Source organism: Capricornis sumatraensis, chromosome 23, assembly GCF_032405125.1.
Source record: "Capricornis sumatraensis isolate serow.1 chromosome 23, serow.2, whole genome shotgun sequence".
NCBI classification, from domain to species: domain Eukaryota; kingdom Metazoa; phylum Chordata; class Mammalia; order Artiodactyla; family Bovidae; genus Capricornis; species Capricornis sumatraensis.
The window spans coordinates 51,259,278-51,283,596 of record NC_091091.1 but is presented as its reverse complement, the minus strand read 5'-3'; the positions used below and the strand labels follow the sequence as shown (position 1 = coordinate 51,283,596).

The 24,319-nt window shown below is 53.7% G+C and overlaps 1 protein-coding gene across 1 annotated transcript in view; it reads left to right on the top strand.

The window, feature by feature from the left end:
* Positions 1-24,319, top strand: part of CFAP46 (cilia and flagella associated protein 46) — a 102,315-nt gene that overhangs the window by 66,281 nt on the left and 11,715 nt on the right. The window contains 12 exon segments of the mRNA XM_068961379.1: positions 595-730; positions 7,333-7,521; positions 8,180-8,368; positions 9,663-9,794; positions 9,882-10,061; positions 10,483-10,653; positions 15,163-15,260; positions 15,672-15,748; positions 16,380-16,510; positions 16,697-16,821; positions 17,552-17,640; positions 18,186-18,347. Of these exon segments, the coding sequence (XP_068817480.1) occupies positions 595-730; positions 7,333-7,521; positions 8,180-8,368; positions 9,663-9,794; positions 9,882-10,061; positions 10,483-10,653; positions 15,163-15,260; positions 15,672-15,748; positions 16,380-16,510; positions 16,697-16,821; positions 17,552-17,640; positions 18,186-18,347 (1,679 nt within the window).

The window sequence follows — 24,319 nt, the reverse complement described above, 5'->3', positions numbered from 1 at the left end:
GTGGACATGCACACCTTTTCACACTCAACCACACAGGTGTCACCCCAGAGGCCAGGAGCTGCCCGCCCCCCAGCAGTGCCGTCACCTCCCCTGACCGCTCCTGTCATCTGCCCTCCCCCCCTCCCCCCCGCCTACCCAGGGCCACCCCACCGTGGGGTCCATGCAGGGGTTCAAAACACAGCAAGCAAACCAAAGGCCAGGCATTACAAGTAGCCTTTATGAGGGAAAAGGCACGCACTGCCTGGGAGCCCCCAGCTAGCAGCTGTGGTCGCCGAAGCCGGTGGGGTCCTTGTAGGGCTTGGGGACACTCAGACACGGGCAGGGAAGTGAGGGGCCCGCCCGGCCCCCTGCGCTGCAGCGCGGCCGCGGCACCTCCACACCAGCTTCAGACTGCACGCGCGGTCCTCCAGGCCTCCATCTCTCTTCCAAATAGACCGAGATGATCTTTCCGGGTAAAACACCTCATTATAAGATTGGAAGTGCTGATGAAATATGCACTGTAATTACATGGAACTTGCACGCTGCACATCCTCAGTGCTGATAGTGTGTCGCTTTGACGGCTTTGTTCTAAACGCCACTCTTCTTCTGATTAAGGCTGTGTGCCCTAAGCGAGAAAAACGAAGAGCAGAGAGCTGCACGGCACTTGGAAGCGCACGACCTGGCCCAGAGAGCCGTGGCTGGAGCGGTGGACCTGTTTCTCAGCGTCCAGAGCTTACTGTCCCTTCATGACGTAAGGACATTATGTGGATTTTACCTCAATTTTAAAGAATCCCAGAAAGCTACGGGAGAGATGACCAAATATTTGGAAAGTAAATAGCATACACCAGAATAACTGTGGGCCAGAGAAAAAATCAGAAGGGAAACTATTTTGAACTATAGTGTATGTGTGGTCGGGGCAGGGGGCACGTATCAAAATGTGTAAGAAATCTCTAATGCAACACTTAGGGGAGCTTTTGTAGCACCAGATACTTGTGTGAGAAGAGAAAAAACCTAAATCACTTATCTCAACATGAAAGTAGAAAGAGCAAATCAAACTCAAAGTAAGTAGAAGTCTCTAATGCAGCACTTAGGGGAGCTTTTGTAGCACCAGATCCTTGTGTGAGAAGAGAAAAAAACCTAAATCACTTATCTCAACATGAAAGTAGAAAGAGCAAATCAAACTCAAAGTAAGTAGAAGAAGAGAAATTGAAGACCACAGTGGAAGCCAATGGAACAGAGAACTGAGAACTGGAAAAGCCAATAGGCCAAATGCTGTTTCTTTAAGGAGATCAATAAATTGGTAAACTTCTGGTCAGACTGATTAAAAAGAGAGAAAGGATATAAATTACCAAGCTCAGAAATAAGACATGTAACATCACCATAGACTCCACATGTTGAAACGATAGTAAGGGAATATCATGAAAAACTTTATGCCATATGCTTGACACGGGAGATGAAATGGAAGATTCCTTGGAAGACACAAACGACCACAGCTCAGTCAAAAAGAAATAGATAATGTGAGTAGCCCTCAATTTATCAAATAAATTGAATTTGTAGTTAAAAGTTTTTCCATGAAGAAAATGTCAGACCCATATGAATTTACTAGAGAATACCAGCAAGCATTGAAGGGCAAAAGTCATACCAGTTCTGTAGATTCTTTGGGAAAATTGAAAAGGAGGGCATACATGCCAGCTCTCCTGTCGGGCTGGTGTCAGTGTGATACCAAAGCAAGATAAAGATACTAAGAAAGACCCTACTGACAGTTCTTCATGATCATAGATAGAAAAATTCTACACAAAATTTGAGAAATTAAGTCCAACAATGTGTAAAAAGGATAATATACCAGGTTGATCCCAGGACTTGTGTAACGTTCAAAAGTCAATCAATTTGGTTCACCAGATATTTTTAAAAATTAAACATTATTGGACTTCCCTGGTGGTATGGTAGATGAGAATCCACCCACCCACGCAGGGGATAGGGGGTTGATCCCTGGTCTAGGAAGATTCCACCTGCCGTGGAGCAACTAAGCCCGCGTGCCACGACCGCTGGCCCGAGTGCTGTGGCGCTGGCCCGAGTGCTGTGGCGCGCCTGGAGGCTCTGCAACAAGAGAAGCGACCACAACTGAGAGTAACCCCAGCTCGCCACAGCTAGAGGAAGCCTGTGCGCAGCAGCAGAAGACCCAGAGCAACCAAAAGAAAACAAGGATAAGAAGAAAGCATTTACCACGATCCAACATCCATTCCTGATTAAAAAAAAAAAAAAAAGCAAAACCTCTTAGCAAACGGTTAATAGACGTGGCCTTCCTCTGTCTGACTAAGGGCACCACGTGTTGAAAGACTGAGTGCTGTTTCCTTAAGATGAGGAATAAGACAGCGATGTGTCCTCCACCACTTCGATCCAGAATGCTATTAGAGTTCCAGCCAGTTCAATCAGGCAAGACAAAGAAACGAAAGCATTCCGATTAGAAACGAACATGTGAAACTGTCTTTGTTCACAGATAATGTGGCTGTCTGTGTAGAAAACCCTGTGCAATCGACAGAATAATACAGCTGCTGGTACTAAGGAGTGAGCTTAATAAGGCTGCACGATGCAAGACCAGTGTGCAAACAGCAATTGTATATCTCCAGACACTAATGATGGTCAACTGTACATTAAATATGACAGCATACAGATGAAATCTGGCACAGAAAGCGAAAACTCATACCCTGAGAACCACAAAACATTGCTAGAAAAATTAAATGATACCTAAAGAAATGGAAAGGTATATTAAGTTCATGGCTCAGGAGACTTGATGTTATTAAGATGTCACTTCCCCCCATAAATTATCTACAATCCTAATCAAGATTCTGCAGGGTTTTTTAAAATAGAAATTGACAAAGTGACTTTTAAATCTATGTGGAATTTAAAAGGCCTAACATAGCCAACACAACTTTGAAAAAGAATAAGTTGGAGGCCTAACATTACCTGATTTTAAGACTTACTGTAAAGCTATGGGTGAATAATTTAACTCAAATGACCATAATATCTACAACTGTGGGCAAGAATCCCTTAGAAGAAATGGAGTAGCCCTCATAGTCCACAAAAGTGTCTGAAATGCAGTACTTGGATGCAGTCTCAAAGATGACAGAATGATCTCTGTTCGTTTCCAAGGCAAACCATTCAATATCACAGTAATCCAAGTCTATGCCCCGACCAGTAATGCTGAAGAAGCTGAAGTTGAACAGTTCTATGAATACCTACAAGACCTTCTAGAACTAACACCCAAAAAAGATGTCTTTTTCATTATAGGGGACTGGAATGCAAAAGTAGGAAGTCAAGAAACACCTGGAGTAACAGGCAAGTTTGGCCTTGGAATGTGGAATGAAGCAAGGCAAAGGCTAATAATAGACTTTTGCCAAGAGAACGCACTGGTCATAGCAACACCCTCTTTCAACAACACAAGAGAAGACTCTACACATGGACATCGCCAGATGGTCAACACTGAAATCAGATTGATTATATTCTTTGCAGCCAAAGATGGAGAAGCTCTATACAGTCAGCAAACACAAGACCAGGAGCTGACTGTGGCTCAGATCATGAGCTCCTTATTGCCAAATTCAGAGTTAACTTGAAGAAAGTAGGGAAACCACTAGACCATCCAGGTGTGACCTCAACCAAACCCCTGACAGTTGTACAGTGCAAGTAACAAGCAGACTCAGGGGATTAGACTTGACAGACAGAGCGCCTGAAGAGCTATGGATGGCAGAGGCTCATGACATTGCACAGGAGGCAGGGATCAAGACCATCCGCAAGAAAAAGAAATGCAAAAAGCAAAATGGTTGTCTGAGGAGGCCTTACAAATAGTTGTGAAAAAAAGAGAAGCGAAAGACAAAGAAGAAAAGGAAAGATATACCCATCTGAATGCAGAGTTCCAAAGAATAGTAGGGAGAGATTAGAAAGCCTTCCTCAGGGATCAATGCAAAGAAATAGAGAAAAACAGTAGAATGGGAAAGACTAGAGATCTTTTCAAGAAAATTAGAGATACCAAGGGAGCATTTCATGCCAAGATGGGCACAATAAAGGACAGAAATGGTATGGACCTAACAGAAGCAGAAGATATTAAGAAGAGGTGGCAAGAATACACAGAAAAACTATACAAAAGCTATCTTCATGACCCAGATAATCACGATGGTGTGATCACTCACCTAGAGCCAGACATGCTGAAATGCGAAGTCAAGTGGGCCTTAGAAAGCGTCACTACGAACAAAGCTAGTGGAGGTGATGGAATTCCAACTGAGCTATTTCAAATCCTAAAAGATTATGCTGTGAAAGGGCTGCACTCAATATGCCAGCAAATTTGGAAAACTCAGCAGTGGCCACAGGACTGGAAAAGGTCAGTTTTCATTCCAATCCCAAAGAAAGGCAATGCCAAAGAATGCTCAAAGTACTGCACAATTGCCCTCATCTCACATGCTAGTGAAGTAATGCTCAAAATTCTCCAAGCCAGACTTCAACAATATGTGAACTGTGAACTTCCAGATGTTCAAGCTGGATTTAGAAAAGGCAGAGGAACCAGAGATCAAATTGCCAACATCCGTTGGATCATGAAAAAGCAAGAGAGTTCCAGAAAAACATTTACCTCTGCTCTATTGACTCCGCCAAAGCCTTTGACTGTGTGAATCACAACAAACTGTGGAAAATTCTAAAAGAGATGGGAATACCAGACCACCTGACCTGCCTCTTGAAAAATCTGTATGCAGGTCAGGAAGCAACAGTTAGAACTGGACATGGAACAACAGACTGGTTCCAAATAGGAAAAGGAGTACGTCAAGGCTGTCTATTGTCACCCTGCTTATTTAACTTCTATGCAGAGTACATCATGAGAAACGCTGGGCTGGAAGAAGCACAAGCTGGAATCAAGATTGTCAGGAGAAATATCAATAACCTCAGATAGGCAGATGACACCACCCTATGGCACAAAGCAAAGAAGAACTAAAGAGTCTCTTGATGAAAGTGAAAGAGGAGAGTGAAAAATTTGGCCTAAAACTCAACATTCAGAAAACTAAGATCCTGGCATCACTTCATGGCAAATAGATGGGGAAACAGTGGAACAGTGACATACTTCATTTTTTTGGTCTCCAAAATCACTGCAGATGTTGACTGCAGCCATGAAATTAAAAGACACTTATTCCTTGGAAGAAAAGTTTTGACCAACCTAGACAGCATATTAAAAAGCAGAGACATTACTTTGCCAACAAAGGTCCGTCTAGTCAAAGCTGTGGTTTTTCCAGTAGTCATGTATGGATGTGAGAGTTGGACTATAAAGAAAGCTGAGCACCAAAGAATTGATGCTTTTGAACTGTGGTGTTGGAGAAGACTCTTGAGAGTCCCTTGGACTGCAAGGAGATCCAACCAGTCCATCCTAAAGGAAACCAACTCTGAATATTCACTGGAAGGACTGATGCTGAAGCTGGAACTCCACTGCTTTGGCCACCTGATATGAAGAACTGACTCACTGGAAAAGACCCTGATGCTGGGAAAGATTGAAGGCAGGAGAAGGGGATGACAGAGGATGAGATGGTTGGATGGCATCAACCAACTCAATGGATATGAATTTGAGTAAACTCCGGGAGTTGGTGATGGACAGGGAGGCCTGGCGTGCTGCAGTCCATGGGGTCACAAAGAGTCAGACACAACTGAGCGGCTGAACAGAACTGTAAAGCTATGGGAATCAAGATAGTGTGGTTTTAACGTAAAATTACACATCAGTGGAACTTAACAGAGAATCTAAAAACACACGCATGCATACAGAAAGAAAACTGACTTTCTGCAAAGGTGCAAAGCGAGTTCAGTGAAGAAGGGCTCACCTTTAAAACAAAGCTGCTGGAGCAACTGGGTGTTCATCCCCCAGAATTACCCTTCCATTCATCCCTCATACCACGTGTAAAAACCCGCTCAAGACTGGTCACAGGGCTCCATGTAAGAGCTGAAACCGTGACACTTTCAGAAGACATAGGAAAACGCCTCTGCAGCCTTAAAGTGTAGCAAATGAGACCGAAATCTTTCTTACCCATGAGACCAAAATCATCCATCAAAAAAAAATTTATAAATTGGATTCAGCTCTTCAAAAGACACCATTAAGAAAACGCAAAGACAAGTTGCCAACTGGGAGAAAATATTTACAAATCATTTATCTGACAAAGGTCTTGTATCTAGAATATATTAATGTAAAGAACTTTCAAAATAGACATCAGTTCAGTTCAGTCTCTCAGTCGTGTCCGAATCTTTGTGACCCCATGAATCGCAGCACGCCAGGCCTCCCTGTCCATCACCATCTCCCGGAGTTCACTCAAACTCATGTCCATCGAGTCGGTGATGCCATCCAGCCATCTCATCCTCTGTCGTCCCCTTCTCCTCCTGCCCCCAATCCCTCCCAGCATCAGAGTCTTTTCCAGTGAGTCAACTCTTCACATGAGGTGGCCAAAGTACTGGAGTTTCAGCTTTAGCATCATTCCTTCCAAAGAAATCCCAGGGCTGATCTCCTTCAGAATGGACTGGTTGGATCTCCTTGCAGTCCAAGGCACTCTCAAAGAGTCTTCTGCAGGTTTATTAGTGAGTCAGGGAAAAACCACCACACAATTGTTAACACGGCTACAACTTGAAGGACCAACTACATCAAGTGTTATCAGGACGTGAGAGACTGGGACAACCCCCCTAGGCTGCCGGTGCGGACAGCATGAGCGACCACGACGGGAACGGTTTGGCGGTTTCGTGAAGAGTGAAGGCATGCCTCCGTGTGGCCCAGCCATCCCGCTCCCGGGCGTGTGTCCCACACAGACGTGTGTGCGAACGCTCACTTCAGCGCTGTTTGCCACAGCCCCAAACTGGGGGTGTGGGAGCAAGCGGGCAGGCGGCCTCGGCAGGGTGCAGCTCCTCCGTGTGAAGGGACTCACGGACACGCGCCCCGCGCTGCAGTCCGTGGGGCCGCAGAGAATCTGACATGGCTGAGCGACGGAACAACTCCCAGGATGGACACAGCCTGCAGAGAGCACGTGCTCTGCGGTTCCATTACGTAAAACCTGAGGAAGAGCAACTGGCTGACTAGCCGGGAGAGAGGCTCGCCTAGGAAGCAGAGGCGGAGGGAGAGGCGGGGGGCTGGGGGCCTGGCGGGGGGCGGGGCGTAGCGGGGTGGGTGGGGCCTGGCTGTGGGCGGGGCCTAGCGGGTGGGCGGGGCCTGGCGGCGGGCGGGGCCTGGCGGAGGGCGGGGCCTGGCGGAGGGCGGGGCCTGGCGGCGGGCGGGGCCTGGCGGCGGGCGGGGCCTGGCGGAGGGCGGGGCCTGGAAGTGGCTCCCGCCTTGATGGTCGCACCCGTCAGTTACAGAATGTCAGCAGCCCTTTGATGCGAAGACTCCGGCACCTCAGGCTTAGCCTCGTGGAGGGCTGCCTGGACACGCTGCAGCTCATCTGGGAGGACGCCCGGAAGCGGCGGCTGGAGCAGAGCTCCACGGACAAGCTGCTCTCCGACTTCCTGCAGAGCCCCAGTGACTACACCGCTGTCGGCCTGGTAACGTCCCCGGACACGCGCTGGGGGCCCCCCCACCGTGTGCCTGACCAGCCACTGGGAACCCAGAAGGTCGGGGTTCACAAACGTCCCCCGAGATCTCTGAGCAGAGGGATTCTCTGCTCCAGTAGCTCCCAGCAGCCCCAAAAGGCCCATCTGACTGGCTAATGAGATCGGGGTCTTCCTGGGGGAGGTGCCCCTTCCTGCTCTGACGGCTGTGTCACCACAGGAAGGCGTCCATAAAGGTGAGCTGCCATCTGTTAAAAAGATGAGTTACGTCTGCAGAACGATTCTGAGGAAAATGTGTTCTGTTCTTAGACTTTCAGATTTCGTCGTCAAGTGTGGACCCAATTAATTTGACGTAACTAAACGAACCAAAAGAGTCCTAAATGGAACTCAGTACATGTCCTTGTCAGTTCAGTTGCTCAGTCATGTTCAGCTCTTTGCAACCCTATGGACTGCAGCACACCAGGCCTCCCTGTCCATCACCCACTCCCATCCTTGTCAACCTGCCCCAGACTGAGGCTCCTCAGCAGACTCTAGAACCTCCCAGCACCTGAGCTTTGGGGACCCTCGCCACACTGCAGGGCTGCTGGAGGGTGGGGCCTGGGTGGGCAGCAGCCGTGGCCCTTGTTGACTGAGGTGGTTTGTGTCCCTGAAGAAGTGGTTCAACCTGAAGCACAGTCTGGCGCACACGGTGCTGGCACAGCTGGGGAGCCTACAGTCGCTGAGCACAGACTGCGAGGAGCCACACCCGCGGCTCCTGGGCCTGGCCGGGAAGGCGCTGCACCTGCTGGCCGAGAACTGGGACCTCCTGCTCCCCGCCTGCTACTGGGAGGAGAGCCTCTGGGTGCGTTCTGGCTGGCTCCCAGACTGACCACTTAGGCCTAAAAACAAAAATATATTTAGAGCTCACGGGATCTTAGGAAGAACTGGGGTAGAAAACAGGCCTTGACTTGTCTGGGGTCAAGAAGTGTGGTGTGGGCTGTGGAGGGAGGAAAGGCAGGCCAAATGCCTGACCCCCGGAGGAAGAATGGGAGGGGGAGAAGGGGCAAGCGGGGCAGCCCACTCCCGCCCCAAATGGGGGTGTCCCCGGGCAGTGGCTCCTGGCGCCTCCTCCACCCCGGCAGCTCTGTGCCTGAGGACCGGGCCCCTGCCCTACCCAGGGACCGGTCCTGCCCGCTCTCGCTGCTGTCCCCCACTCCCCGCCCCCACCCACCCGCACAGTCCAGGGAAGCCCTCCTCCTGACAGCCGCGCCAGTGCACCCAGGACCGCCCTCTTCTCTCTAGTACCTACCCCTGCCAGGTTGCCCTGCAGGCCTGGTGCCCCTGAGGAAGCCTCTTCCTCTCGGAAGGGATTCTGGTGATAGCCACCACCACGGGAGCTCCTGGTCGTCGTCCTAAACGCCTCCGTAGATGTTAGAAGGCACCTGCCCGGGTGCAGCCAGGCCGGCCCCGGGGACCTGGCCGGGTGTACAGCCCTGGGGTCAGCTCAGTGGCAGCTGTCTGGGTCTCCAGGCCCTAAGACGTGACTCACATTTGGGTGAATTGGTGGCATTTTGGCTCTGCATTCAACCAGTATTCACTGAGCACCTGAAAAGGTGGTTCTGAGTCAGGTAGATATGGACCAGACACGTGGCCCCTCTTTGAGCGGGCGTCCATCAAGGAAGCTGCACTCGCCACACGCCCACTCGGAGGGGCCACCCGCCTCTGTCCTATCCCCGCAGACCCAGGGCTCCCCCAACCTGAGTCTCCTGGGCCCGCTGTCCCCCAAGCAGGTCCCCCTGGCCTCTCGAGGACCCCTTCAGGGTGCCTTGTCCTGCAGAGGAGACAAGAGGAGCCTTGTGATACCTTGGCCCCTGGGCCCCTGGGGCAGATGGGCACCCGGGTCCCCCAGGCCTGGTGCTCGAGGGAGGGGATTTGCAGGGCCTGAAGGGGCGTGGCGCAGAAGGCCACCCCATGGGCATGCCAAGGCTCCTCCCTGCGGCACCTGCTAGGTGCCGGCTTCTCTGCCAGGCCCCCACTGGTCACCTAAATCAGCAAAGGATGGGCTGCAGCTAGCCTGCTGCGCCCTCACCCAGGGGTCCTGCAGAGACGTGCATCCACGCCACCCCAGGCACTGACTGGAGGGGTGTCCTCCGCAGGGGGCCGCTGAGCTGAGCAGCCTCAGGGGTCTGGAGGTCAACCAGGAGGACCTGGAACATGAAGGGCCCTACAGTGAACTGCCTTCCTTCAGGGCCGCCCCCGAGGAGCAGAGGAAGGGCTGGGATCAGAGGGTACACCGGCCCCCGCCCAGCCCCAGGCTGCCCAGCCCCAGGCCACCCGGCCCACGGAGCCCGCCTGAGTCTCAGCTCCCCCTGCAGAGAAGGGTGGTGCTGGCCCAGCAGTACCTGGCCCAGGCGTCCGAGGTGCTGCTGCAGTGCCTACATGGGGCCCTGGGCAGCAACCTCCTGGATGTCGCCGCGGCCGCCAGCCTGGAGATGGTGGAGTGCATAGGCATCCTGGAGCCGGCGACCGCCTGCCAGTTCCTTGCGCTGTCTCAGGTGTGCTCTGCTCCGGGCCCGTTCTGCAAGGCCCCCTTGGCCACTGGGGTGAGGGAGGCCCCCCAAGGCCCTGGTGGTCCCTCTGCCGGAGGCCCCACCCACCATGCTGCGACTGGGCTCCGCTTTAAGGGTGGTGCTCATTGGAGGAGGCACCCTGGGTACCTGGAGGGGGGGGTCCGTCCCCCCATCGCAGTTCCTGTGGGCACATGAGCAGCAGAAGCCCCCAAGCTTGTGTTCCTGGGGCACGGGAGAGCAGAGCGCTCTCCTCCCTGCATCCTGAGCCGGCAGGCCCGCAGGCTCAGCAGTGAAGGCCGCCTTGCCCGGCCCCTCGGCTGTGCCAGCCACCTGGAGGAGCGCCTGGGTGCCCACCTGCCACAGACAGCGCCTGGGCCCCCCTGGCAACCTCCGCGATCTGTTTCAGAGCTGCTCGGCCTCCGAGAGGATGCGTGATGTCCTGGTCGCAGCCACGGCCAACACCAGCAGCTCACAGCTGGCCGCACTGCTGCAGCTCCAAGACAGGCTGAGGCACCAGGAGAGGACGTCCACCAACCTGTGTGCCAGCGTGGAGCAGAGACTGGCCACCATATCCAAGGTAAACGAGCCGAGGCGGCCCTTGAGCCTGCTCCGCCCCGCAGCTCGGCAGATGCCCTCGGACCAGGCCCTGCTTCCCGCTTGCTGTGCGGTTCTGGGAGAGCCGCTCCCCTCTCTGAGCTGCAGCTTCTCATGGGCCCAGCAGGGAGAGCAGCCCACCGTTAGCTCTGGCGAGACTCCGCAAACTCACAGTACAGACACCCAGGCCTGCGACGGTCGCGAAGAAGAGAGGGGAGGACGGGGCTCTAGGGGTCCACTTCAGTTCATCCTGTGTTTCAGGAGATGTTTTATATTCAGCCGAGTCTTAGAATTCAATTTTGGAAGAAATTTGCAGGGCATGGGAGCTGATAGAGCCTCCTCTTTTGTTTGGACTAGCAAGTGTGAATTGGAGACGTAAAGAAAGGAAACTTGATGAAGCTGAATACAGAAAACAGGCCAGAACACTCTGGTCAAGCCCACCCTCCTCCCCCGCGGGGCCGCCACGGCCACTGGTGCGGGCAGGCCTCGCGCCCCTCCATCCAGGCTGCCTTCCTCCTCTGACCAGGAGGGACGGGGTGGCTCTCTGTGCGGGCCCGTCCTGTGTGTGCCGGGCGTGTTAGCGGTAGCCCTGGCCTCCGGCGCCTTCCCACGTGACACCCCAGGAATGGCTCCAGGCCAAGAGCCCTGCCGTGACCCAGGGACAGGAATCCCCCTCTTGCAGGGCAGGGCCAGCCTGGAGGAGGTGAGAGGCAGTCTGTAAACCCTGGGAAGACTCATCAGTTGAAAGCCCGGCAGTCTTCCGCTGAGACACGGTGCTGGAGGGGACACCCCAGCGGCCAGGTCCCCAGCCCGTGAGCGCCAGTGACAAAGCTTCAAATGTGTGAACAGAACCGACTCAGATAGGAGCCAGATCCTCGGCTCCGTGGGGAGGCTGGACCCATCCTTGCAGTTGCTGGTAGAAAGGGAAGATGAACCAGCAGCAACCTGCAGAAGTGTGTGGGAAGGTCCCTGAGTGCAGGAGGCCTGCACCGACTTGGCCTGACGTTCACGGAAGGAGGAGCCGAAGGAGCAGGCGCGCCTGCCCTCAGGTGTGTGCGGACCGTCACCGGCCGCAGGACGCCTCAGCAGACGCCAACGCGCCGAAATCACGGAGTTTGTTTTCAAACCACAAGGAAATTAAAACATAAATCAATAACTGAAAGATACATGCAAAAAAACATGCAGTTTCATTGGAATTAAACGGTACGTCTGTCATCATCAATTGGTCAAAGAAGAAATGACAGTGGAATTTACAAAATATTTTAAATTGACTTAAAGAATGAAAATGCTATATATGAAAGCCTAGGAGACTTGTCTACAACAGGGTTTAGGGGAAAATATACATCCTTGAGTACAAAAAGAAAGCCTTGAAAAACAGTGATTTCAAGAAGTTAGAATAAAAACATCTAAGAAAAAAGGAACCAAATGAGAGAGAGAGAGCAGAGACCACAGAGGTAAATCATGCCTGCGGCAGAGGAGACCCATGATAGCGGGGATGGGTTCCGAGGGGAAGCCTGCTAAGAGTAAGACTGGTGAACACTTAGGAAGACCTGACAGAGAAAAGAGGGAAGACAGAAATTTCAAGAGAGGTGATATGACATCACAAGATCCTTCAGACATCAAAAAACTAATAAGGGGTCGTGAAGAGTCGGACACGACTGAAAACTGAACTGAACTGACCTGAACTCTAATAAATTTAACAATTTGAATGAAATGGACAAAAGTCTCAAAAAATATAAGCTACCAAAGCTGACAACAGAAAACCTGAATAACTTAATCTCTCTTAAAGAAGTAAAGCCTTAACACAGTTACAAAGAGAGTCCCAGACCCAATTGGCTTCACCAACAAATTGCCCCAAACGCTGAAGGAAGAAATGATCCTTCAGGCACCAGGAGCAAGAGGAACACTCCCTGACACTCTTCAGAAGCCCCAACGAGGACCTCACATGCGGGGAAACCTGTGATCACCGTGGACACAAAGTGTCAGCAAGAAGACCCAGCGACTGTGAGAGGGATCACGCAGGAGGGTCAGATGCTGTGCAGGAGACCCAGCAACCCTGGAAGGGATACCGCATGGGGGTCAGACGCTGTGCAAGAAAGCCCAGCAACTGTGGAAGGGTTAACGCAGGAGGGTCAGATGCTGTGCGAGAAGACCCAGCGACTGTGGAGGGGATCACGCAGGGGGGTCAGATGCTGTGCACCATGCAATCTAGTATTTTAACTCATTCAGTACAGTCCACCTTATCAACAGGAGGGAAAGGAGAACATCGTAAGACCATCTTGATAGATGGAGAAAAACTGTTCATCAAAATTCAACACCAGCCGGTGATTTCAAAAAATCAAGTTAGGAGATAATATTATTTATTTTTAATTGAAGGGTGATTGGCTTAAAGTGTTGTGCTGGTTTCTACCAAGCAGCAGCATGAATCAGCCTTGGGTTTACCCACACCCGGCCCATCTCCCTCCCCCGCCCCCCCAAGCCACCTTCCCCCTCGCCCCCCGCCCCCCCGCCCCCCGCCCCCCCCACCTCCCCTCCCCCGCCCACCCCTCCAGGTTGTTAGCCAGCCCCAGTTTGAGTTCCCTGAGTCACACAGCAGTTTCCATTGGCTCTCTGGCTTACATATGGTAATGTATGTTTCCATGTTACTAAGAAGATAATTTCCTTAATTTGATAAAAAATATCTTTAAAACTCCATAGCAAAGATCATACTATACATTAATTTTCAGAAAAATTCTGAAAACTTTTTCCCTAGAGTTGAAATGACACAAGAAAGCTGTCACACTTCTATTCAATAGAACAGTTAAGACTAGAAAAAGGAATGAAGGGCAGAAGCATTGAAAAGGAAGTGACAGTGATTATTCACAGCCAGCCTGATTGTGGGCCTTAAAAGTCAGCATCTCTGAGACGCAACATTCAGACAGTGGGAGGCCACGTCTGACGGCTGTTCCGATGGTTGCGTCTCTACACGCCATCATCAAGCAGCGACAGTGTCTGAATAACACCGTTTTCAGTGACATCAAAACCAATCAAACACCTAAGGAAAATCTAACAAAAGACATGATCTCTACCCCCCAAACCACAAACCTCTCTAAGGAAAACTCAAAAAGAACTGACCTAGCAGAGAGGCAGCCACATCTGGGGGAGGGAGACTCCGTGTGAATACGTCTGTAAGGAAGCGCCAGCTTCCGAAACGATAGCAGGACCTGCTTGAAGCGGCAGAAGAGACGACACAGAAAGGCCAGGAACAGGCCCCCCCCACACGCCTGACGCACGTGGAGGGCGACACTCGGGCTGGGAGGGGACGGTGCAGCCCCGCTCAGGTGACGGCTCCCCCTGAGATGACACATCGGAGCTCGCAGAGGACGCTTTTGGAGACGAGCCGCCTCATCACCAGTATGGAGGTACAAACTCACTGCACGCTGCACTGCACGGACGTGAAGAACCTCTGCTCGTCAGAACCACAGCCCCGGAGTCAACGACAAACCTCAGCGGAGGCCCAGCACTCCCCCGGAGTGACCGGAGCTGGAGTCCTGTGTGGAGAAAGGAGGGGGCCCGCTCTCAGGCAGAAAAAGACTGACCCTCCAGTAGAGGAAATTCACAAGGCTGGGCTGTCACGGAAGCTACCCAAACGGCCAGTAAACTTTTAAAACGATGCCCAGGTTCACTGGTCCTCAGAGACACGCGAAACTTAAAACCTCACCCAAGCCCTATTGGATGTCCACCAGAGGGGCGGAAAGCACCCAGGGCTGAAGAGGAGGGGGCCTCGGGGTGGGGGCGGGGCGGGGGGTAGGGTCCATCCACAGGTAGCCCCTTGGAAAGTGAGTTCAACCCAGCAACTCTCCCTGCGGGCTGTGGTCCCCAAGAACAGACGTCACAGCAGTGTTTGTGCCCGCTGGCCACAGACGGATGAGAGGCTGTGCCTCCCCCATGGGACACTGCAGGCAAGAAGGGCAACAGCTGCCACGGGTGCCAGCCTGGAGGGACCCGGGACGCTGGGCGTGGCCGCTGGAGCTGAGGAGGTCTGGCCGTGTGACCCATCCCCCAGACTGGGGAGCGCGGTCTCCCCCTGCTTCCATCCGTCTGCTCCGCGGGAACAGGCGTTCCCCGCGCCCTCCGCAGTGGACCTGAGTGGGCACACTGGTCAGCCGCTGCACACCTGAAGCTCATTTCATCAGAAAGTGGGGAGAGGGTGTGAGCGGCTCCTCTCCGGGGGTGGTCTGCGGGCCGCCTGTGGCTCCTGCTGCAGACCCGCAGGAAAGGGGCGGGGGGCGGGCGGCACCGCACCACCTGCGGGCTGGGAGACGCGGGCCCCCGGGCCTGTGTCTGCCGGGGGTGGGGGCAGGCGCCGCGGGGAGCGGAGGGGCGGAGCCGCCGGGCCCTCCGCGGCGCTGGGTCCCTGCCTTCCCGGCGGTGCCCGCGGCGAGGTCCGCGTGCCTCTGCTGTCCCCTGGCGGCGGCCGCCGGCCCGGACTGACCCCGAGTGTCACCCGCAGGCTTGGCAAAACCTCTTGGTCACGGAACAGCACTTTAACCTCTTGAATGACATTCCTCCCACGGCGCGGATCGTCTTTCTGCACCACTCCAGGGACAGGTGAGGCCTTCTCCCCTGTTCCCCAGCTGCTCCCCAGGACCCCGCCTCCTGCTCCGGCGGTCGCTGTGGACTCAGCTCGGGCCGGGGTGGGCTGCCCGTTGGGATGGGGTGGGTGGACCGGCCCTCTGCCAGGGTGACCAGGCTGTCGGGTATGACGGCGGGGGGCCGGGCACAGTGCCGCGTCCTGCCAGCACACAGCCCTGGTCTAAAGGGCCCGGTTGAAGGGCAGCAGAGCCCCTGTGTGCCAGCCTCGGCCGCACTGTAGAGTGCCGTGGGGGGTGGGGGTGGGGAGGATGCTGTGTGACCCTGTGTCCTGACTTGTCTGAGGTTCAAAGGAGGGGCTTATGAAGGGGGTGGCACAGAGTCTGCCTCTTCTGGGCTCCTCTGGGACCCCACCTGTCCTGCCAACAGGACCCATCTGTACGGCGCCTCCTACGACAAACCCAAGTCCATCCCTGCAGCCAAAGGCAGAATACTCCAGACCGGGGGTGAGTCGTGCCACAGCACCGCCCTCTGCGGGGTGGGGGCGTCCCTCCGGGGGCGGGACAGATAGAGACACATCCAGGCATCTTTCCCAGGTAGGGAGGGGGCGTCAGGCGGAAGCAGCAGAGCCTGGCCCACGTGCCTCCCACTGGGGAGACCCCCTCCCAACATTCCCTCTCCAGCTCCTTCCTCAGCCTCAGCACTTCATTCCACCTGCCCGTTCATTTACAACCACAGATAGAGAGCCGTTTGCTCTGTCCCAGGACCCCCTGGCTACTTCCTGGTGCCCCAAGGGCCTGTCCCTGCTCCTGAACGTCAGCAAGAGTGACACCATCCGCCTGTCCGCTGCCGGGGGGCCGACCCCCGTTCCCTGCTGGCCCCTCACTGTGTCTGCAGAGCAGCCTCGGCACGCTGCAGACGCCTAGTTTCTGTCCGCCTTCCTTCCCAACCTCTCTGGCCATCCCCCCTCCAGCGGGGTTCTGGTGCTGACTCCTGGGGAAGGTGCCAAAGCTTTGCCCATAGCTTGCCACCCCCACCCCGTCAAGGCCGGTGGTGCACAGCACTCCGTCCGCAGCGCTCTCGGCCTGAAGGGCGGCTTGTGAGGCCTGGTGTGGGGACGTGCCTCTGTCTCCACAGGCTCCTGCAGGGTGGCTCGGGTGGCCGTGAGCCCCGCCGACTTCTCCCGCCTGCTGGCCAGGGTCCAGCAGTTCCGGGAGCAGGCCCAGGCTGAGGCCTACAGTAGGGACATAGCCCTGAGCACTGGCCTGGTGAGACCCGAGCCCACGGGTAGGGCGGGGACCAGAGCAGTGCTGCGGGCTGGGGTGCCCTGGCTATGAGCAGGGCCTTTCCTGGGGATTGCCTGCAGGGTCTGGCCCCTTCCCTCTGGCCGCCTGGGGGCTCCAGGGGGTCCCCTCTGACACCTTCTGACCTCTGTGGTTGTTTGGGTTGAGGAGGAGTCAAAAGGCGTGCACCCGATTGGGGAGGACCGTGCGCTGCCGAGGTTTGAGGCGGTCTTGAAGTCTATGGAGCAGTACCTGCAGCCGCTGTTCCCGCTGCTCAGCTGCCCCCCAGAGCCCAGGTACTGCCCAGGGCTGCCTCCCGAGGGGCTCAGGCACAGAGTTCCAGGTGGACTACTGGAACCCTGGGGGCGGAGGGCCATGGTGTCCCTCCGTCCCCACAGGTGTGCACAGGTCCCAAGCATTGTGACACCCAGGGCGAGGGTAGGCGGGGGCCTCCATGTGAAAGCCAGCTCAGCCTCCGCCCCCGAGCTCCACGGTGAGCTGAGCGGCTGGCTATGGGCGTAGGGGGGGCGCGGTCAGAGCTGTGTCCTCTTGGGGACTCTGAAGCCCACAGCCCCGGGCTTCTTTCTGTGTGGAATCGGGTGGCAGATGACCTGGAGAGAGCGCAGGCCTTCGGAGACAGAAGCTGGGCTCTGCCCACCTGCCGTCAAGGGGGAGGTCTGGCCCCACCCCATCCCTTTTCTGGGGGACGTCCCTGCCATGTGGAGCCCCGCTGCCCTCTGGTCTGGGTGTGGTGGGAGGGGAGAGCCTGGCAAAGGGCCCAGCCCTGTGGATCTGGGTTTGGGGGGAAAGAAGCTGGAGGGGTCAACGCATGAACTCCCTGATCGGCCAGCAGGTCAGAGCGTCCTGATTCCAATGTGTTCACATCCATGCCCCAGTCTCGGGAGACGGCCCCCCAGCAGGGAGCGTGGGGAGCCTCGTGCCCTGATGCTGCCCTGGAGACACACTGCCCCTTCTCAGTGGTGTTCACGGGGTTTTTTCAACCTGAATCTGTGCCTTTGCTTTCAGAGCACCGATCCCCATGGTTGTTGCAGATTCTGGAAAAACCAAGGGCAAAGACAAGGAGAGGAAAGCGTCCCTGTCCCAGGGTGAGCGGGGCCGGGGCCCTGGCCTGTGGGATGGAGGCCGGCAGAAACCGCTCCGGACGGCGCTGATCGGTGCCCTGGTGGGCCACGTGCAACCCCCCGCTGCCCACGCCGCCCTCAGGTGCCCTGCCGGTGCCTGGGCAGGCCGAGGGGCAGCGACTATGGCGATGTCACCATCACCCTCGGGGGATGCCAGCCGGAGTGGCCGCGGGGTCCCAGGAGCAGCACTACCCCTCCTCCAGCGGAGCTGCCCCAGCGGCCACGGCCCCTTCTGGACAGTCCTCAGGGAGGGGGCTAGCGCAACTGCCCGTCCCTAAAGGGGCTCCCTGGTGGGAGGAGCCGAGGCTTCAGCACCTGCCTCAGGAGTGCCCACGGAGCGTGGGCGGCCCTTGGCATCACAGAGGACACACTGTCCCCCCACTTGGGCTGTGTCCAGGTCCTGGCTGTGCCCAGTTCAGCCTCCTCCCCAAGTCCCTCGAGGGGTGGGGGTGGGGGGTGTGAGGGGCAGGGGTCTGTGCCTCCAGGGGGCGGTAGCGGCTGTGTCCCCCTCACCGCAGTGCAACCCGAGGTCGCAGATGACGTCATCCTGATCGCGGACAGGCACCTGCTGGAGCTGCCGCTGGAAGGGCTCTCCGTGTTCGACGACGGGCTGGTCTCCTCGCTGTCACGGGAGTTTTCTCTCCAGATGCTGTGCAGTCGCCTCCGCAGAGAGGAGCCAGGTGAGAGCCCGGTGGACACCTGAAACACGTAGACGGCTTTCACGATAAGAGAGTGTAACTCTTGTGAAAAGGCAGTTATCTAAGTCACCACGCTTTTCGAGGCCTTGGTGCATTTGGAGGTGTTTAGGGAGCACCTTCCAGCGCTCGGACAGCTGCCAGCGCACCTCAGGCAGGACCCCAACTTCCCTCCCGGCCTCACAAACTTCTGTCTCTAAGAAGGGGACTGGTGGTCACCAGCCAACGATACAGTTGGTCATCGGTTAGATGGTGAGAGGCAGCAAGGGAGACGACCGGGAGGCCTGGCTTGGCCTGGGTGCAGGGGGAGCTGGGCGTGGTCACATCCTGTTCCATGAGCACCCAGGCTGTACATTTGTGCCCTGTGGTTTCCGGCAGGTATGTTTCACTGTGATAAATATCAAATTACATTAAAAACAAAGAGATTGGACTTTTATTTTCACCCAAGGTGAGGTGAAAGAGACCAGATATGCCCTTCCAGCTGAAACAACGAAAACCCAGACAAAAATACATGAGGCACCAGTTTGCAGATATTGGCAACCAGGCAGTGGGCCCAGCGATCCTCAAACCGGAGAAAAAACAGAACAGAAACCCTGGGGAGGGCTGAGCAGCAGTGAGCTGCTGGGCGAAGTGATGCGGGCAGCGCGCCTGGATGCTCCGAGGGGCATGTGAGTGCATAGTGAGCTTTCCCCCAGATTTCATGGAGACTGCAGTCTTGCTGACCCAAGAAGCTCAGTGAATCCCAAACACAACAAACAAAGAAAGCTACAACGGGACCACTGTAGTCAGAGTGATTAAAACCAGTGGTAGAATATTTTGCAAGCAGCCAAGGGGAAAAGAGCCAAGAAGAGGGGGCAAGAACACACAGAAGAGCCGTACAAAGAAGACCTCCACGACCCAGATAGTCACGACGGTGTGGTCACTCGCCTAGAGCCAGACCTTCGCATCCTGGAATGCGAAGTCAAGTGAGCCTCAGAAAGCATCACTACCAACAAAGCTAGTGGAGATGATGGAATTCCAGTGGAGCTATTTCAAATCCTAAAAGATGATGCTGTGAAAGGGCTGCACTCAATATGCCAGCAAATTTGGCAAACTCAGCAGTGGCCACAGGACTGGAAGTTTTCATTCCAATCTCTAAGAAAGGGAATGCCAAAGAATGCTCAAACTACTGCACAGTTGCCCTCATCTCACATGTTAGCCAAGTAATGCTCAAAATTCTCCAAGCCAGCCTTCAACAGTATGTGAACCGTGAACTTCCAGATGTTCAAGCTGGATTTAGAAAAGGCAGAGGAACCAGAGATCAAATTGCCAACATCCGTTGGATCATTGAAAAACCAAAAGAGTTCCTTTATTGACTATGCCAAAGCCTTTGACTGTGTGGACCACAACAAACTCTGGAAAATTCTTAAAAGAGATGGGAATACCAGACCACCTGACCTGCCTCTTAGGAAACCTGTCTGCAGGTCAGGAAGCAACAGTTAGAACTGGACATGGGACACCAGACCTGTTCCAAATAGGAAAAGGAGGACATCAAGGCTGTATATTGTCACCCTGCTTATTTAACTTCTATGCAGAGTACATCATGCGAAGTGCTGGACTGGAGGAAGCACAAGCTGGAATCAAGATTGCCGGGAGAAATAGCAATAACCTCAGATATGCAGATGACACCACCCTTAAGGCAGAAAGCGAAGAGGAACTAAAAAGCCTCTTGATGAAAGTGAAAGTGGAGAGGGAAAAAGTTGGCTTAAAGCTCAACATTCAGAAAACTAAGATCATGGCATCCGGTCCCATCACTTCATGGCAAATAGATGGGGAAACAGTGACAGACTTTATTTTTTTGGGCTCCAAAATCACTGCAGATGGTGACTTCAGCCATGAAATTAAAAGACACTTGCTCCTTAGAAGAAAAGTTATGACCAACCGAGACAGCATTTTAAAAAGCAGAGACATTACTTGCCAACAAAGGTCCATCTAGTCAAAGCTATGGTTTTTCCAGTGGTCATGTATGGATGTGAGAGCTGGAGTATAAAGAAAGCTGAGCGCAGAAGAATTGATGCTTTTGAACTGTGGTGTTAGAGAAGACTCTTGAGAGTCCCTTGGACTGCAAGGAGATCCAACCAGTCCATCCTAAAGGAAATCAGTCCTGAATATTCATTGGAAGGACTGAAGCTGAAGCTGAAACTCCAATACTTTGGCCACCTGATGCGAAGAGCTGACTCATTGGAAAAGACCTTGATGCTGGGAAAGATTGAAGGTGGGAGAAAAGGGGACAACAGAGGATGAGATGGCTGGATGGCATCACCAAGTCAATGGACATGAGTTCGAGTAAACTCTAGGAGCTGGTGATGGACAGGGAGGCCTGGCGTGCTGCGGTCCATGGGGTTGCAAAGAGTCAGACACAACTGAGCGACTGAACTGAGCTGAAAGGGAAAAGATACCTTGTGTATCAAGGAGCAAATACGAGAGGCGCAGCAGCTTCTCAACCGAAACGGCACAAGCAGTGAAGGATGTCTTTAAATTCTTACAGGAATATCTATCAGTGTAGATATTCTCAAAAATAACTCTCAAGAACAGTGGCGAGATTCTTTTTCAGAAACAGATGAGCTGAATTCTTCCCAGCAGGCCTGTTCACCCCACAAGAAAGGCTGAGCATGTTCTCCAGGCAGGGAAAAAAGGGTGGGAGTCCACGTCCACGCAAAGGAATAAACACCAGAAGCTGGAAAAGGGTGGGTGGGCATTAAACCTTTTTTCTTAATTTAAAATCTCTCTAAGAGATGTTGACATTAAAAGCTAATAGCAACGTGTGGTGGGGTTTACAGCATCATATAAACGGAACGTGTGGGGCAGCAAAGGCTGGGGGTGAGGGCCATGTGCGGACTGGCCAGTGACCAGCGCCCAGGGCAGCGACTGGGCACAGAGGCGGGAACGCACAGCTGGTCCCGGATGAAGAAGATGGAACAGAGTCACAGAGCAGCAGGCCTGATCGGAAGAGGCCAGGAAGAGGGGACATGGAGCAAAGCAGAGACAGGCAAGGAGAAGTAGAGCGGCGAGGCGGTGTGCTTGCGCCCGGACACACCAGTAACCAGCCTCCGTGCAAGGTCAGAAGGTGAGGACCCCCTCTGAATGGAAATGCAAGGCCTGGCCCCAAACGTGCTTCTTTAAGGAAACGTGCTTAAATCAAAGGACACTAACGGGCCAGAAATTAAGGATGGAAGAGATCGCGGGTGCCTGGCCCACTTGGAGCAAGAGCAGGAGTGGGGTGGGTGGGCGGAGCCTGGCACAAGCCCCGCCCACGTGCACCCCTGCTGCTGGGAGTCCCGCCCCTTTCACATTTTCTGGGCTATTTGACGTCTTTGTGAGAATCTGTTCTAGTTTTTCACCAGGGTTTGCCTTGGGTTTTCCAGGTTTTGCTCGTTAGGTCTGCATACATTTTCCGATCACTTGTCTGAACTGCTGATCTGACTCTGAAGGGACCCCTCAAGCTGGTCTCTTCATTCCTGTGCCTGGTACCTCCCTGTGAACAAAGGATTTGAATATAGTCCAGCGCATCCATCTTCTCTTAACACCTCGTGCTTATGAGGTCTTTTAAACTAAAGTGTATATTTCTTACCTGAAGACCATGGAGATTTTCTGTGATGGCCTCTGTCTCTCTCACCTTTCATGGTTTTGCCTTCCTTCCATCGGATACTGGTTTTTGTGTACAGTGTGAGGTAAGGTTTAGTTTCCTCCTTCCCGCGTGAGGCCCCAGCGGTCTGCACACCATTACTGGAGGGCCTTCCTGTCTGTGCTGCTCTGCATTGCCAGCGTTGTCTGGAAGAGCAGCTTATCCTGCGGGCGTCTGGCGATGGTGCAGGACAACGCCCCAGAGATGTCCCTCTCCTGATCCCCAGGCCCCAAGAGGATGCGGCCTGACACGACAAAAGGGCCTTTGCAGGTGTGACTGGTGACAGATCCTGAGATGGGGACATTGTCCTGATTGTCTGGGTGGCCCCGTGCCATCACCAGGGTCCTGAAAACAGGCAGGGGGCGGGCATGGAGGGACTGTGTTGCCGATTGTGCTTAGAGCCTTGAGGAGGACCCGACCCTGCCCTCACCTTGGTTTTAACCCAGTGGGACCCCTTTTGATTTCTGGCCTCTGGAACCACCCTGCATTGTGGTGATTTGTTACAGCAGCAGCAACACTCATGCCAACTCTCACCGTAGAGCAGCGAGCACACCGCGTGAATGTGAGACGTCTTTCCAAAGCAGTGCCGAGCGGGGGTAAAAGGAAGGATTCTGCACACCCCAGATGAGGAGTCCTCAGAGCCTGGCACCCGCAGGCTGGAGGAGTGCTCTTTGAATGTTAATTATTCATGGCAAACCTTTAAGGATACCCAGAAAAGAACATGACTGGGGTATAAATTCCAAACCAATAAAGGGGGAAATGAGTAAGAGAGACAAGTGAGCCGAGCCCTCAGTCGAGTTACAAGCAGCCATGATGGAGACCCACAGAACAGCGGGGCGAGGCGCCGAGACTTAGGTCGTGAGCCAAAAAGGTGAGTGGGCCCCGCCCGCCACTAAAGTTGAGGGAGCCAGAGCGTGCCAGTCAGGTGCTGTCTGAGCGAGAGACTCCTGCCCAGAGAGGGGCCACGGCAGCAGCAAGGCAGAGGAACAGACGAGAGAAGCGCCGGGCGCCACTGGAGGGGCCACCTCCCCACTGTGCAGCGGGGCCACCTCCCAGCCTCAGGCCCCCGCAGGGCAGGGCCATCCCTCAGTGACCAAAGAGCCCAAACGTGGGAGGCACAAGCAGCAAGAACCTGGGGCAAGACTGTGGGGCCCACGCTCGAGACGGGAGAGTCCAGCCCGCATCCACCACTGACGTCGGATGAGCAGAAAGAGCACAAACAGCTTCGCAGCCACATGGACCTTGTGTCTAGAAATTAGAGAAACAGGCTGAGGCCATGTGTGATTGGGTCAGATATCAATTCCCAAAAGATGGATTTTTTTCTAAATCCCCATACTTTCGGAAATTGTATAACAGTGACTTCTAAATAGCTCATGCGACTCAGAAGAAGTGACCATAGAAATGTCAAAAAGACTGGATTATGGCAGAATCGAGAAGGATCTTTTACCTTTATGTTAGGAAAAGGGCTGGAGGCTTCACGCTGAGCATCTGATTCGGGAAGTTAGAGCAAGAACAGCAAAAAAAAAAAAAAAATGAAGAAAGCAAAGGAAAGCCTACAAAAAAATCCATGAACAGACACCAACAAAATTGGAAGCAAAGATAAACATTGGTTGTTTGAGAAAATAAAAAAACCTCATAAAGTAGACACATACTTGTGAGAACGATCCAGAAAAAAATAAAGGCACAAATATACAACATTAGAAATAAAAGAGACACAGACTCTAAACAGCATCAGAGATTTAAGATAATAGAACATTGTGAACAACTTTGTGCAATACATTCAAAAATTCAGGCAAATTTTTGACAACATCCTAGGGAAAAAGAACTCGAGATTCAAGAAGGAAAGAAAACCCCAACAGCCTTATAGCCAAGAAAGAACGATCAACAGATTCACATTCCCCTACAAAAATACAAGTTTTACCATTTTTTTCTGTTGAATTCTACCAAAATTCCAAGAAACCGTTCCTGTCAGTCTGTACATATCTCCCAGGTAGAAGGAAAAAGGCTATCTTCTGCTGGTCACTGGCGACTCTGACACCCGAACTGCTCGGGAATAGGAAAGAAAAATACAACATTTCATCACCCCGTCTGACCTTAAAACCTACAGATGTCACAAGTGAAGAGAGTAAAGGGAAAATGGACCTGTAAGCACCTCAGATGATGCAGGTGCTCACAGCAGAAGCTCTCAGCGAGCCAGGAGCGCAGTGAGCGCCATCTGTTGGGGACTGATCTGAACCCAGAGCAGGCTGCCTCCCACGTGCCCGTAGTGTCAGGACTCGGCAGACAGCCCCAA